At 39.6% G+C, this 16641-nt stretch overlaps 1 protein-coding gene across 1 annotated transcript; it reads right to left on the bottom strand.

Moving 5' to 3' along the window:
- Nucleotides 1–377: 377 nt before the first annotated feature.
- Nucleotides 378–2139, bottom strand: LOC131317378 (uncharacterized). The gene is made up of 2 exons (XM_058346934.1): nucleotides 1685–2139; nucleotides 378–1641 (listed from the first exon to the last, which is right to left on the bottom strand). The coding sequence occupies exons 1-2, from the start codon at nucleotides 2137–2139 to the stop codon at nucleotides 378–380; spliced, it is 1719 nt and encodes a 572-aa protein (XP_058202917.1).
- Nucleotides 2140–16641: the final 14502 nt, after the last annotated feature.

The following is a 16641-nucleotide window of genomic DNA, read 5'->3' as shown; positions in this document are numbered from 1 at the left end:
AAGCATTATGAGCTCTATATGCGATGTGTGCAACATGACAAACATTTTCAACCTTTTTCCATATTTTGTTAGAACGAGCATGAGTATGCGAATTACCATTTAAGTTTCTATCACGAGCAAGAGCATTCACATAAAAAATCTTAGCAAATACACTCAATTTGTTAATTTCTTTCACAATATGAGAAGTTTGAGTCGCAAGATCATTCAATTGAGCAAAGAAGTCATTGTCTTGAGTTTTAGAAGGCTTAGGAGAAGTGTTACGAGGTCTCTCCATAGTGGATTGACCAAGGACAATGCCCCCGAGAAACGAATCGCTTTTGAGGTCTTTGAGTTTGACCTTTCTTTTGAAGCTCTCTCCTCAAGCGATAGCACTTCGGTCAAATGTGACCCTCATTTCCACAATGATGACAGGTGAGGACTCTCTTCTCAAGTAACACATTCACTATAGGTTTTGAGATGCTAGTTGAAGGTAAATTTGCTACGGGCTTAGCACTCACAAGTGTCTCATTCTCACTAGAGTTAGCATTGCTAAAGGAGAAGGGATTCACTATGGTTTTAGCACTTACAAACATGATTTTCTTCTTAGGGTCACTAGACTCCATTTTTAGGGAAGGTGGATCTATGAAACCTAGACCACTCTTATCTCTAAAAGTGCGTGTCATCTCTGCAATCCTAGTGGCTCCACAATCATTTCTTTTAATAGCTTCAATAGCCTCACTTAGGTCTCTTTCTAACTCACAAATCCTAGATCTTGCCTTCTCAACGTCTCTTAAACCTTTTACTCTTTCCTTCTCCGCGGTGTCAAAATTTTCAACTAGATTTGCATTGTGTTTCTTAAGGTCATCTAACTCAATCCTAAGCAACACCCTTTCTTTCTCTATCCTCTTAAGCTCAATTTCTAACTCCTTCTTCTTTTTCTTAAGGGTGAGACACTCATGATACATCTCATCATACGCTTCATGAATTGAGCCTATATCCTTATCACCTTCTTTTTCCTCCTCACTAGTTGTTGAAGACTTAACACTAGACGTAATAGGTAATGTAGGAAGTTTAGATGACTCCGTGGATTCAAGAGAGGCAACAAGCACAGATACACGAGAATTCCCTTCACCATTTTCTTGACCACCACTATCACTACCATCCTCATCAATATCATCATCCCAAGTAACTTTAAGACCTTTCTTCATTTTCTTCTTAAGAGTATTAGCGCACTCGGATTGAATGTGTCCAAACCCATGACACTCATGACATTGAATTCCTTGTGGCTTTCTAGATTTTTCAATAGACAATTGCTTATCATTATTTCCAAAGACATTTTTCTTCGAGCTAGATGATGGCTTAGAAGGCTTACCTAGATTGTTTCCTTTCTTAAAGAACTTCTGAAATTTCTTAGCAAACATGGCAACCTCTTCGTCACTTATATCATCTTCATCCTCACAAGTTTCAAAGGTTTCCTCACGAGCGGACTTAAACCCTATATTGGTATTAGATTTGGAGGTAGTCTTTGAGGGTTTGAAATCGGAGAGGTGGTTGATCTCAAAGATTTGGAGTTTTCCTACAAGCTTAGCAAAGGTCAACTTATCGACATCCGTACGTTCTTCTATAGCAGTGACCTTCACTCTAAACCTCTCGGGAAGTGACCTAAGGATTTTGCGACACACTTTAAGATCGGAAAGAGGCTCACCTAGAGATAAATCCATCAAAGTGTTCCTCGTCATGCATTTTAAGTTGTTCTAATCGTGTGGTGCACATTTGAAGCTTAGACACCCTAACGGTCTCTATTCCCTCATGAGATGTACGAAGAATGTCCCAAGCCTCTTTGGCCGTAACACAAGAGGATATATGTATGACTTCATTTCTAGACATAGCACCAAAGATGGCTCCTAAAGCACGGGCATTAGTTTCACAATTCGTAATGTCACAGGAACCCCACTCGGCCTCCTTTTTCACTCTAATCTCCTTAGTGGTAGCATCATCAATAGTAGGTTCTTCGTAGCCATACAAAACGGATCTCCAAACCTTAATGCCAAGGGATATTAAATAATTTTTCATTTTTGTTTTCCAAAGAGGGTAGTCACTACTGTCAAAATAAGGAGGTCGGGAATTAGAAGCACCCTCCATATGATTATCACGATCCATAGCGCAAACACAGAATCAAACTCAGGTAATTATACCAACAAAGAGCAACCTGGCTCTAATACCAATTGAAATAACCTAATGCGCTATAAAGTCCTGGGGGGGGGGGGATGTGTGAATAGAACGACCTATTTAAATTTAAAGCAACCAACAATTCAAGCTACTATCCAAACTCCATGCCAATGCTATCCAAATTGATAATATAAGTTAAGAGCAATTAATTTAAAGAACGCAAAACACAGAGATATATGTGGAAACTACTTAGGGTCAATCACACCCTAAGCATAAAACCACGACCTAACTACCAAAATTTCTATAGATCAAAAGGTTTACAAAGTGCTAAGAGAAGAATAACAACTTTACCCCAAAAGCTTATCCTAATTCTACCACTTTGATGTAGCTACCCGAACTCCTTCTTGATCCCATAGCCACCACGAGTCCAATGCCTTGATCTTCGTTCACCACGGCTCTGGTATCATCCGGCCAAGTAGTATGGATTTTGTAAAATCAAAGTTTTTACGCAAAAGAATCAATCTAGAGAGAATACATGGATCATCAAAGTATTTTTCTAGATTGAACAAAGATGATTGAATGCTAGATTCAACTCATCCAAATGCAAATGAAGGCACATGAGCAAAGGAGATAATGCTTTCTCTCCCTAAAGGGGGCTATTATATCTCATGTATACCCTAGAATAATGAAAAACAAGTTTATATATGACCGAGCATGAAAAATCCTAGAGAGCCCTACAAAGGCGCTTTTAGCATGGACACAAGGGCCTTACTCGGCTAAGGCACTACTAAGACTCTCTTAACACGCGTGCAGGGCCTTAGTCTGGTAAGGCATTGCTAAGGAGCAAGCACTTAAAAGGCCTTAGACAAAGTTTTCCTTCAAATAAAACAAGGCCAATAATATAAGGTTAGTGCATAAATGATATTTCATAAAAGATTAAGACATTGAATAGCTTTAATGAATATATTGCACATGAGATGCATATACCTTTCCAAGCAAAATGCACGGCACGGCCTTCGTGATCAACTCTTGAACCAATGGGCGGAGTATCTAATCTAGACAAAATAAAATCACCTCCCAAACCCAAAATGGAAAAAGAATAAATACAGACTCCAACGGTTTGTCGCATCCGAAAATTGCCAATTACATTAACACTTGGGTCAAGCTTGGAGGATAGCTTTCTTTGATTTTGAAGTTCAACGAGGCTAGGGCTTCCCAGATTAGTTTACTTACGGTATTTGATTCACCGATGATGAAAAGATCAAGAACACCCTGGGAATAATAGTGTGTTTGAGTTTCAAGCGTTTAAACCCCTTTAAACCTAACCCTAAAAGCCTCCGCCAAAACCATACCTGCACACGCCAGTCCAAAACCAACGTGCGCATCGCATTTGCCATGTGTCAGTCATTGGTCAGTTTTGACCGTTGACCAGGGCAGGGTAGTTTGGACCCGGCACGCAAGTCAACTACCTGCGCACGTTGGTCAAACCCCGTCCCATCACCTTTATTCAGTCATGATCACAGGACTTTTAGGGCACCCCATGACCCTGTTTATTCGTTTGAAGGAGATCCTCGGATAGGGGGATATTCCCCCTCTCTCACACACTTCCCATCACCTTTCCCCTCTCATTTAATAAGAGGGAGACTTTCACTACAAGCCAACCAGCCATCTCATGGCTGGTTACACCCCCTCTCACACTTCATATCCTTCTATAAATACCCCCTACATACTCCATACAAGAGGTTGGTTCATCAAATTACAAGGTTACAAAATCCTAACCCTAATCTCTTGTTCATCTCTTCCTTACCAAAGGAAGACATTAGCAAGCAATACACCACCCATCCATACACAAACTACTTTCAAACCCAAAAACCAAAGGTATAACACCTTTGTACTACTTTCTATTCTGATCCCTGAGGGGGGCTAGAAGGGTCAAGGCTGGTAATCAATACCAATCCAACCCTAAAAGTAGCAGGGTTTCAAAAACCATTCTGACTAAAACCAGCATGCGCCGTTCATAAGCACGCACGCCAACCCTTGGCTGCGCACACAAATCTTGAATGGGAACTGGTGTCTAGTTATTTTATGCTTTTATATATTTATACATCACTGTGAGCATGTGAAAAGCTAGTTTTATTGCTTTCCTTTGATAAAACTGCTTGCTGTATTTCATTACTCATATATGCTGCAATGGAGTACCCCTGGGGTTTTTCTAAACATGTCTCAAAACCAAGAAAATGTAAAACCAAGTACTGGTCAGGGGGCTCAAACCTGCATGCTGCAGTGGTTTACCCGCGCACGCTGGTTCCTTTTTTATCAGTTGTTGGCCTGTGAAGACACGTGCAATAATTTCATTTTTAGTAAAATTGTGCTTTGATTTACTTTGGTTGTTTAATTGATGTGATCAAACGGGTCGGCATGTCATATTGTATGGGACATTCGGTAGATGGTTAAACTTTGAGTTTCGGTGTTAGAATGATGTTTGGAAGTGTTGGTAGCGAACGAGGTTCGATTTGATGACCGCTTATAAAATTTAAATTTTCCCCAGGCAGTACCGGTACCCAGTGTCCAGAAGTCATATTATTTTGGCATCTTGGGGTGCCAGTATCTGTATTGGAAATCGCTTAGTACCGGTACCTGTTAAGAAATTTCTGAAAATTTAGCACGCGATTCAGACACTATAAATAGACCCCTTATGTTATTTTCTCACTCCAAGACCTCGAACCAAGCCCTAAAATCGCCTCTCCTTCTCTCTTCAACCTCTCACCCAAATCCTTGGATTTGCACCCTAAACACCAACAAATCTTCAAGATCTATGTGTTAATCCTTCAATTATCAACCAGGTTTCGAGTTTTTTTGTGTGGATAAACCAGCTTGAAATTAAAAAGAGGCAACCGAATATACAGCCTACAAGGGGCATACCCGAGGAGGAAAAAGAAAACAAAAGAAAAGAAAATTGGCTACGCCAAATGGAGGTAAGGTTCGTGATTTATGTATCTCTTTTTCTCTTTCTTCTCAAACCCTAGCTGGGATCCATTCATTGATCATATTTTTGGATAATCTAGGTTGTAGATCTTTGTGTATTGCTTTGGAAAAACTTGTTTTTGACGGACCTTTGCTTGGTGTGTACTTAGGGTTTTGCTCAAAACCCATTTTGGTAGGGATTTCTTACTCTTGTTATGTGTTTATGTACTTAAATCATGCCTTATTAGTTGTTTGCCATTGGGTTTGCCTATGGATGTCTAAAATCTGCTAAAAAATCTCGGGGTGTCGATACCCTCCCTTGTTTTGGACAGTTTTGCCTCGTGATGATCCCTTTGTATTCGTTTGATCTCCGATCATTTCCAAAACACCTGGATCACTTTTAAATTACCTTCCAACGCAATTGTTCGCCTCCAAATGACTCGTTGATTGTCCTTTTCCCCTGACATTTGAAAAATGTAATCCTAGTGTAATAGTGACTAGAAAATGTATTGCAGAGTTTTTATCGAATATCGTAGGCTATAAACAGTATATCGAGGGGGGGGGGGGGGGGGGGGGGGGGGGGGGGCGGTTGGTATCGTTGGTTGACGTGGACCTGTCTAGTAGTTCGAATGAGAATAGGGAACTTGTATCCTCGTGCTTCATTTTGTTGACCTCCTTAGGTTCCTTTGGCACTTGTTCTATAACATTCTCGGTTAGAATCAAGCGGGTGGTATGTAGTGGAGTCGTTGTGGGTTCGGTACGTGACATAGGGCGTTGTAATAGATTTTGAGGAATAATGTGAACTTAAGGTATTTATCAATGTACAATGGGAAGTGTTTACCCAAAAAAAAAAAGGGACTTGTTTAGAAGTTCAAAATACTTTGAGTGATGATGAATGAAAGGATGTGACCTTGTGAAGTGCTGTCATCTTGTATACAGATTGATAATGCATGTGTATTTGTGTGAGTTGTAAATTTTGAATTGAGGGTCCTGCAATGCAAGGTGTGGTAATGCGGAGACTCTAGAGGGCTCGCAACGTAATGTGTGGTAATGCGGAAACCCAGGTGGAGAGAATTCACTGTAACGCAAGGCGTAGTAATACAGTTGAATGTCTCGCTTGATAAATGAAGTTATGATTGATTATAGAAGTCCATGTTGATGTTTGGACGGTTTATTGCTTGGGTTTATAACTGTTGAAAAAGGAAATAAATGATTGATGCTATCAAAGTTTTGAAAAGAAAGAAATTTAGTTTTGGAAAAAGAATTTTTAAGAAAAATCCTCCGGTATTCCTGAGCGAATCAACGGTTCCGGTATTTGGGCACGAATCAACGGTTCCGGTATTTGGGCACAAATCAACGGATTCCGGTATTCAAGCTCGAATCAACAGAGCTGTAGAGACCCGTATTTTTTAGACCATTTTTTTTTCTTTGTAAACGTACAACTTGTCGAGATAGACGGTGTGGATTTACGGTGCGCCGTGTTCGTGAAAGGATATACCCTACTTCTCACACCACACACTCACACGTACACCTCTCTCACATTTACTCTAACTCTCACATATCTCTCTCTCTCTCGGCTCTCCTCCACTCTCACTCAAGAACCCATCAAAACAACATGAAACCTACACAAACCCATCTACATTTTACCCTCTATACGCATTATTGAGCCTTAATTTCGTGGGTCAAGCTTGGGGAAGGAGGAACCGGCTGATTTTGAAGTTTTGGAGGCCAGGGCTTTGTTTGATCTCGGCTTTGATACTTGAGGTAGGAAAATCTAACTAATTTTTTGTGTTTATGAGTTGATATAGTGTTTAAGACTTGCTATTGATCATTGTATTGAGATTTGTTGTTGAATTCCTTTGAAATCCCCAAAATCTTCTTGCTGTCCCGTTTTTCTGAGATTTTTCCCAACTTCGAACAGTCATAACTTCCTCGTCCGATATCAAAAACGCGCAAATTATATATCGAATTCGAGATCTTGAAGTCAGATTTCCAGGGCCACCAAAATCGCCTTAAAACTTTAAGTACACAGAAAGTTATGATCATAGGAGTGAAGGTGTGTCAGCTGCCTCGTTTTCTGCTGTCCCTGTCATTTTCTGGGTTTTTGCCCAACTTCGAATGGCCATAACTTCCTCGTCCGATGTCCAATTCGAGCGTATGATATATCGATTTCGAGGTTTTGAAGTCATCTTTTAATTACCACCGAAATTACATTGACATGTTAAGTATGCAAAAAGTTAGGACTATAGAAGTGGAGGGTGGTTAGTTGTCACAACTTAGGAATGAGTTCGATAGACCTAAAATATTGCACAAAGGTTGAGTTATGAATTTAGGATGAGTGTTGATTGAAATGTGGTACGAGGACACATGAACAATAATTGTGAAATGTTGACGATCATGGAAAAAGCGAGGTGAAATGGTTAATCGGTAAACTAACGTTAGAAATGGTGACGTGATGACTTATTATTGATATGAGTTATGTTAATGCGAGATGGGCGTAATTGTTATACTCGTTGGAATGTGGGTGTTGCCCTCTTAATGATTGTAATACAATAGACCCTGTTATGAAGTCGTATCGATAGGTTTGCATCGTGAGTATATGTAAGAACCCTGATTTTTGGTAAGTAAAAATTTCGTTAAAAATTTAAATTTTATTTTTATACTTGGATTCGCGTCCAAAAATTCCTTTTGTATTTCTAATAATCCGTCATAATTAGATTTTAATCTTTTAAAATTATATTTCTTGGCTAGAGATTCTACTTGGCCAGTATAGTTAGATTTTAACCAATTAGTTAGAGAGACCAAACTACCAATTCATCTAGTTACTTCCTCCTAACCCTAGATGAGCCTTTTGAACCTCCTTGAACCTTTTGAACCTTTCAAACCCTAATGAAACCTTTTGGACCTAGGTTATTGTTATATACACATACATACATACATATATATATATATACATATATATATATATATATATATATATATATATAATCAAGTCATGCTTGTCATCTTGGATCTTTACCCATTGGACGATAAAAGTTAGGGAAACTTTTATTCATTGGACAATAGACTTTCCATTAAAAAGATATCTATGTTAGATTGTTAAGTACAAAGATATAGTTATATATACACATGCCTAAAATGTCATATAAGTATTATTTAAGTAGATATTACTTCACCCTTTTATCCATTGGTCATTAACCGCTAGGGAAATTATTATCTGTTGGATAATAGCATTAGTCTTGCCAACAAGTACAAGGGTTATTTAATTAAATCATTTCCTAGATTTCCCGTGGGATGATATACTTATGTATATATATATGTATGTACTATATAATATATTACCCTAAGATATTCTAGGTACATAATCTAATATTTTAATGGAGCATGTGCCTAATAGGACTATTTTAATAGAGAATTTAGATCTTATAATTTTTTATTGGATATTGGAAATCTACCTAGATTACATGGGTACATATATATATCATTGGGACGGTTCAAGAGACACCAAAAAAAACACCACAAATCTCAATCTCATAGTTTTCGATCAAATTTTGATGATCCGAACCGTTCAATGTGTGCAGAATGTGATTTTAAGGGTGCCCAAGAAAAACTAGCAAAAAAAATGACCGAAAAATGCTTCATTTGAGCAGTTTTTACTTGAACTGTTCAATAAAAAACTGTTCGAAACTGTTCAGATCAAGCCCTTCCCGATCATTTTTTTGTTGATTTCTCACGGGTACCCTTAAAATCACGTTCTGATCACATTGAGCGGCTCGGATCATCAAAATTTGATCGAAAACTATAAGGTGTTTTTTTAGGTGTTTTTTTGGGTGTCCCCGGAACCGCCCCGATATATCATATTATATAAAAGCCTAGATTTCCTAAAGTACATAATTTATTAGTTTAATGGAACATGTGCCAAATTGGATTATTTTAATAAGAGATCTTGATTTGGAAATGTAGTACTTGTGTACTTTTATATACTTAGTCATATTTATATACATACTCATATATGTTGTACAAGAGAGAGAGAGAGAGAGAGAGAGAGAGAGAGAGAGAGAGAGAGAGAGAGAGAGAGAGAGAGTTGGCCTAGAGAGAGAGAGAAAGGGAGGGAGAAAGAGAGAGGAAAAGGAAGAAAGATGGGATTGTACTCACCATAATCTTCTTACATCCTTTCAATCTTGGGTTGTATACTTCTTCAAGCAAAATCCCTTCACATTGTCCTTATTTGTATATCTACCAACATAAAACCTTGTACCATCCTACTTTCTCCACCAATCTTTCCATAATCCAATCCAAAGTACCAAATCTAGCCTTGCATGCCTAAGAACTAGGTAGGAGTTGTACAAGCAACCCATAACCTAACCTATCAAGCTTTCAATCAAGCTTGACAAGTGAAAGAAATCAAAGATAGGAGAGAGAGAGAGAGATTCGGATGGGAGAGAGAGAGGAAGGAGCCTTGGCCTATAAATACCAAGCCATTCCAAGCTTAAAACTCACACCTTCACTCCTTGCTCCAACTTCTCTCTAAAAACCATTTTCGTTTTCCAGACAGCCTACTGCCCTTCGCAAATCCTCATTTTTCTCCTGCTTAAAGTAGTTCTTAGAACCAACTCCCTTCGGGAAAGTTGTAGATCACTTCAAGACCTTCAAGTTAGACCCAAGAACCACCCTAATCGGTCAAGAAATGACAAAGATACTGACATCCGAAGTTCAGTAAAAATCTCGGATTTCCAGTTCCAGACAGCATACTGTCTCTTCCTTTATCACCATTTTTCTCCTATCTAAAATAGTTTCTAGGATCAACTTCCTTCACAAAAGTTGTAGAGCGCTTCTAGAGCTTCGATTTCGACCCAAGAACGATCATATTCGGCTAAAGATTGACCGAGTTACTGCCATCCAAAGTTTGGTCCAAATTTGCGAGTTTCACCACCCGTAGAATTTTCCAACTAGCTTATTCGGCCCCGACTAGTTTCGGATCAAGGTAGATTAATCTCTACTCATTCTCCCTAGTATAACTTTAGCTATTTTTGCTTATGATACGGCAAGTTAAAGTATTAGAAATAATTAGCAAGTTCGTTTTACTAAAATCTTGAAATGAAATTACGATCTTGTAGAGTCTCTTGTCCACTAAACCTAAGTATATGTAGAATCATCTTATTCCCTATCTCTAAGTATACGTAGAACCCCTTGTCCCCTAACTCTACGTATAAGAACCGTATGTTAGAAAGTAGAATATCCCTATCTACTTTCCCTTAGTATAAATAGAAATATGTATGTTGTTTGTACGCTTGAATTGCATGATAGTTAGTAAGCTTATTTTGCTAAATGTAGTATTATTATATTGAATAAATGACTTTCAGTTCATCAAACATATGTGTGTTGAACTTCCCACAAAGGAGGAAAGAACGGATTTTGAAAATATTAACTTGATTAAGGAGTATTCGTAGTTTGATCTTATGATGGTTATGAGCATGATTGAGTAATATAGAGTTGGATGATCTTGTTAGTTTAGTTTCAAGATTCCAAATGAATGATTTATGTGTACTTATGTGAAAAGTCCTACCGCGGAGTCCATGCATGAAAACGAGACACGAAAACCGAGAAAGTAGAAACATGACACCTAGGGTGTGGTTAGCGAAAAGCTGTGTTTTTGACTTGGATAAAATATTTTTGAAACTACATAATGGCCGGACATGGTAGCCATTATGTGGTGTGTGTGTGTGTGTATGCCAATGGAAACCCGGAGCAGCAGAACCATTGTGAGGTTGTGTGCGTTCCCATGGGAACCCAGAGCGGCGGAACCAAGGTGAGGATCCTCGGGAACCCGGAGCGGCGGAACCGAGGTATGGCTTGGTTATCCGTGGAGAGGAGCCAATGCAAATTTTGTGTGCCAATGGGAACCCGGAGAGGCAGAACCATTGTGTGGATACTCGGGAACTCGGAGCGGCGGAACCGAGGTTGGGTGTGTAAAAACGATTTTGAAAATGATGATTTGGAGAAAAATGGAAAAATGGTGACACGGTCCACGACGAGTCGCATAGGAGAAACTCAGAAAACCATGGACACAAACGATAGTTGATTAGCGAATGTGGATGTGTCATTGTGAATTGTTTTGTTAAATACGCATGTATTATGTGGAATTAGTATTATGATCTACGGCTTGTAAGTTAAGGGTTAGTGGGTATGGATTATTCTATTGAGCTCTCGTAGCTCATGGTGCTACCTTAGGTGACCCTGACATACTATACTAGTGGCGATGCTGGTATAATGTGTCAGACTTTGTAGATGATCAAGGTGAGCTGTGCACCTTAGAGGCTTTTGGAGCAGAAGAGCTGGCTAGGATGGAGGAGCAGGCAGAGCTGTAGTTAGGAACCCTAGTTTCCCTCCCTTTTGTAATGAAAGTACTCTCATGGAGGTTATGATGTAATAATGAACCAGACTCTCTTTATTTGTGTAATAAATGCCTTATTAACGTACCCTGAAATTGGGGGTGTTACAGTATACGTTGAATATAGGAATAGACCTGGGTAAAGCCGTGGTGACCCAATTGCCTTTACCTGGTGACCCAACTGCCTTGTGAATGCAGGAATAGACCCGGGTAAAGCCGTGGTGACCCAACTGCTCTGCGGATTTGAGAATAGACTTGGGTAAAGCCACAGTGACTCTCTTCCAGTCCGACTTAGGGAAAAGACCCGGGAAAAGCCGTGGTGACTCTAAGGGCGATGTTGGTTGTATTGAACTAAGAATTTGGGATATCATTGTAGTGTATGGTGACTTGTAGTAACAGGTTTCGTGTGGGATTTTAACTACGCTATTATTATTATTATCTGTCGTTCAATTTTTCATCTGGTAGAGTGTTTGCCAAAGAGGCATAGATGACCTACCGTAGTGTGACACGTTGAGGAATACCGGCATAGGCATTCGCATGTTAGGCTATAAACAGAATCTAATTGTAAGGATGTGTTAAATGATGAGATGTGACACGAGAAAAAAAAAAGGGTTAATGCGAGAAATTCCTTGAGTTCTTAGAAGTCTTGACATTCATATTTGGCTCTAATTGCTATTGTCTATCGACGTGATCTCCTTCTTTTCGCACTTGTCTTCTCATATATACATAAAGTTAGCATAGATTTTTCTACTGGGCTAGTATAGCTCAACCTATCATTTTTCAGGTACAAATCAGAGGCTGTGACATGGGTTGCTGTGCTTGCATGTGATCCCACATTTTGAAAGCGACTTCAGAGAGTTAATCTTGCATCTCTTATAAACTTTATCTTCGGATGAAGGAATTGTAATCTTATTATTATTATTATTATTTTATTAAATGAAGGATTCATGTAAACTCTTAACTTTTTTTTAACGTGATCTAGTGGTTTTAGGCCATTGGGCCAAGGATGTAAGTTTGGAAATGATTTGCGAACAAGGGAAATAGAAGTGGCTTTTGGGTAATATTTGTATTATTGTTAGGATTTTTATTTATGGAAAACCTTTAATATTTATGTTAAAAATCGAGGGCGTGACAACTTTGTATCAGAGCATAGGTTTAGAATATCTTGAGACCGTGGGAAGACTTTAGTCTCATGGGTTCAAAATCTTAAAAAAAAAAAAAAATCATTGCATGTGTGTGCTTGTGTGAGCAACATTCATTCGACTATGTGACATTGCATTTACGAGAACGTAGAGTATTGTCGCATTGTTGACCCGTATTATCGTAGAGTATTGTCGCATTGTTGACCCGTGTTGGGGGAGTTGGAGACTTGATCTCACGGTGAAGTTGTAGTTGTTGTCGTTGATTGTTTTGTATTTTAAATTTTTGTAGCACGATGCCTCCAAGACAAGAGAATAGACGGGATAGGATCAGAAACCATGATCGCCAAGGGCGTGGGCTTGGTTGGGGTACGCCATTAGAGGATGAGGTGAGTCAGCATGGGGAAGCTCCGCATGGAAATCCAGGAATGGGGGTCGGACATAATCATCTTGCTAGGGAAATTGTAGCGGCATTGGCAGCGTCGAACCTTCTGAATCCTGCACTTAGGGCTAACAAAAATGACCGTGCCATGGAAGCAATGAGAGAGTTTTGTCGTCATAAACCGCCGCAATTCGACGGGGAGGGTGATGACTTCCTAAAGGCCAACTACTAGCTTGTTGAGATCCGCAAAATTTTCAATGCACTAATGATCACAGAGGATGCTTGAGGGTCCGTATAGTAGCTTGTCAGCTTGTCGGTGAGGCGAATGAGTGGTGGGAATCGATTTTAGGAGCTACGAGAGATGCTAGGAGGGCGACTACGGCGATGAACCAAGGGAATGAGCCAGATGAGGAAAACCTAACGTGGGTTGAGTTCAAGGAGCTCTTTAAGAGTCAGTACTTTCCGGAAACATGTCGTGAGCAGTTAAGAGACCAATTTGAGAAATTAGAGCAAGGGAATATGACCATTTCAGAGTATGCATGGAAATTTCAAGCTTTGTCTCGTTATGCACCAGAACTAGTAGCAACAGAAGAAAGGAAGTGTAGGCGGTTCGAGAAGGGTTTACATTCGACAGTGAAAAGATTGGTAATGGCCCAATGCAAAGTGAAGTTTTCAGAGATCGTTGAGTGCGCAAGGAGCATTGAGATACCAAAGGAAGCACAAAGGAAGACGAAGATTTGGGAACCAAGGCAACTAACCATTAACGTGAATATGACATAGGGGAATTTTGGGAGATATGGGAGGAAAAGACAAAGAGAACCGAATCAGCCTTTGCAGAACCAGTCAAATTTTAGGCCACCTACTTCGTCTGGGCATAAGGGAGTTCCATTGCTTAATAGGTCTTGTTATACTTGTGGCGAACCTGGTCATATCGCGAGAAACTGTCCTCTAGGACCGGGAGTGCATGGTGAGTCGGGCTCAGTGCAGCAGCATAAACGTACACCAAAACAACAACAACACAGTTCCATCAGGCTACCTCCGGTCGAGGGTTACGTGGTGGGCAGAGAGCCTTTACAATTACCGTGGCTAATTCCTCACATCCTACCACTTTCTAGCCTTCAGAGACATCAGTTGTGTGGGGTATTTTCCTTACCTTGTTGTTAAATTTCTTTGCGTTAGTTCTTTTGACTTGGGAGCACTTCGTTCATTCATAGCGATGTCTTTGTTTGTGATTTAAAATCTAAAACAGACGATCATAGTCTACTTGGTTTGTTGAGTAATACCCCAAGGTTGTGCGTACAGAGGCTGTGATTTAATCATTCCTAATTACCGTGTAGTCGTTGATCTTTTGTTCTGTGTACAACGAGATTTGAAACTGGTTTTGGAAAGAGATTAGTCATACCTATGATGGTTGGTGAAATTCAAAATGAGTTTCTGTGAGAGTTGTTTCTTTTATTACATCTAGTTCACTGGCCTAGCTAAATCTTGTTGGAATTGTGTCGTAATATGCTTTCTGTGAAGTATGTTGTACCATTGACTTGTTATGGTTTTTGACGTTCGAGTTAACTATCACTCTACCTTTCCTAGTATTTTCTTGGTGCTATTTGGATTCTTATGATGAAGTATCCTTTTGACACATATGCTATTAATGTTGATGAATGCTTCTCGTCCCTCATTCGAGTTCTACTTTTGGGATAAAACTTTGTCGGTTAGCTTGGCCACCTTTGTTATGAGTGTCAGTTTCGTCATTGCAATTGTAGTTCTCCATTTGTTCAGCGTGCTGCTGCCGAGATTCCTACCATGAAAGAATGCGCAAACAAGTTATCAGAGCTTCATGAGTTCAACACCAATGCTGAGTTATGGGCACAAGGCTTTAACCTTTTCAAGGATAGTAAAATCCAAGCTATGTTCATGTCGTGCCCCAACGATCTTAGGATGTACCACTTGATCACACAAGAATTAAATAGGGCATAACAGCTAACCTTGCCAAAACTTGGTTTGCACCTGCCCCGTGATGGTTTAACAAGTATGGTCAAACCGCTTGCCGAGTTTGTTTGCCTGTGGTGTTGGAATAATGTTGAATGTTTATTTAAGTTTATGTTCTTTGAGTCTAGAAGTTGGTTTGGCTGGTATGTTTATGTTATTTTGAACTATGTTGTTGTAGCTTTGCTCGTGTCTACCGTACTGATTTATGAGACACATCTGAAATTGCTTTCGTTTATTGATTTGTTTTCTAGGTTGTGTTTAGTAGTTTGACCTGGGTTGGCTTCTGATCTTTCCTGTGGTGGTTAGAATCTGGTTGAATGTGAGTTTAACAGGAATCCTCTAACTAATTGGGTTTTTTAGTGGTTTAGCATATAGGGGCTTTTGATTTTGCAAGTGGTATAACAGTTAGATTCTACTTGATTTGGTGTTCAACAAGGATGCCTTGACTGAAGGGCCTTTTAGTAGTTTGAACTGTATTGGTCCTGAATTTCAAAGTGGGAATTGTTAAGATTCTACTTGAATAGGGGTGCAACAGAGATCACTTTGGTGCTTCGCCGTTTGAGAAGACCGCCCGAAGGCGGATCAGAATAACAAGTGGTCCCCAGGAGGGCGAGGGCCAGGACAACAACTAGAGTATCTCCTATAGGCCCAATAGAAGTATTGGCTCTCGTTCTTTTTCTATAGCGAGCGAAGGGACTAAATAGTCGTTAAGCCCGAGAGTAGCGGAACAGATGGCTTATTGAAAGGAGGGAGTGAATGGACTAATAGCGATGTCCTCGGAAGCACATAAAGCGTGAGGGGACATCAGCATACAAGGAAGTGAGTGAACGACCCAAAGAGGAAAGAGACGGGATAGCGGGAGTGCACCCCTCGGGGAGGGGTGTGCTCTCGTACTATGGTGAATGTAATGCAATCAAGTGATCACTTTATTTTTCCTGTTTTGCATATTTGGTTTTTATATACACCACTTGTGACTTGCTGTCAATTTTGATGTCTATTTTTGATTTCTTCCTACAACAGGCTCTGCTATTTTGTTGAATGTTCACGGGGACCTATTGCTTTTTTTGGATTGTATGATCACATCCACATCTTCACCACTTGTGATTTGCTGTCAACTTTTGATGTATTCATTTTTGTTTTCTTCCTTTCACAGTGAATCTATTCCCAGCATTGTTCACGGGGAGCTATTGCTTGTTTTGGATTGTATTACCACATCCACATCTTCACTGTCCCATATCACTTTACCTTTTTGTTTAGGCCTCTATATATGCAGTATAGGATTAGCCAAAAAGAGATAGCATACCTGAAACCAATCCATCCTTTATTTATCACCCCAATTTCATCCTCTATTTTCCTGATTTTACTCAAATGGATGGAGACAAAGAATACGACTATGATATATATGATGAAGATATGTATGCTGATGAAGAACCATACTATGTGGATGAATACAATTGGGATCCATACTTTACTGAAGAAGGATCAAGTGTTCCCATCCCCAAAACTCGATCAAGGCAACAGAGGAGAATAGATGCTGCACAAGGCATTATAAACTTTCATAATGATGCGTACAAGGGCAAAGAACCTTGTCGTACATCTGCATTGACTGGTGCAGCATGGGTTGCTGAGTT

The sequence above is a fragment of the Rhododendron vialii genome, chromosome 2a, assembly GCF_030253575.1.
Source record: "Rhododendron vialii isolate Sample 1 chromosome 2a, ASM3025357v1".
NCBI classification, from domain to species: Eukaryota; Viridiplantae; Streptophyta; class Magnoliopsida; order Ericales; family Ericaceae; genus Rhododendron; species Rhododendron vialii.
Note: the sequence above shows the minus strand (reverse complement) of the source record. Positions and strands in the feature narration are given on the sequence as shown.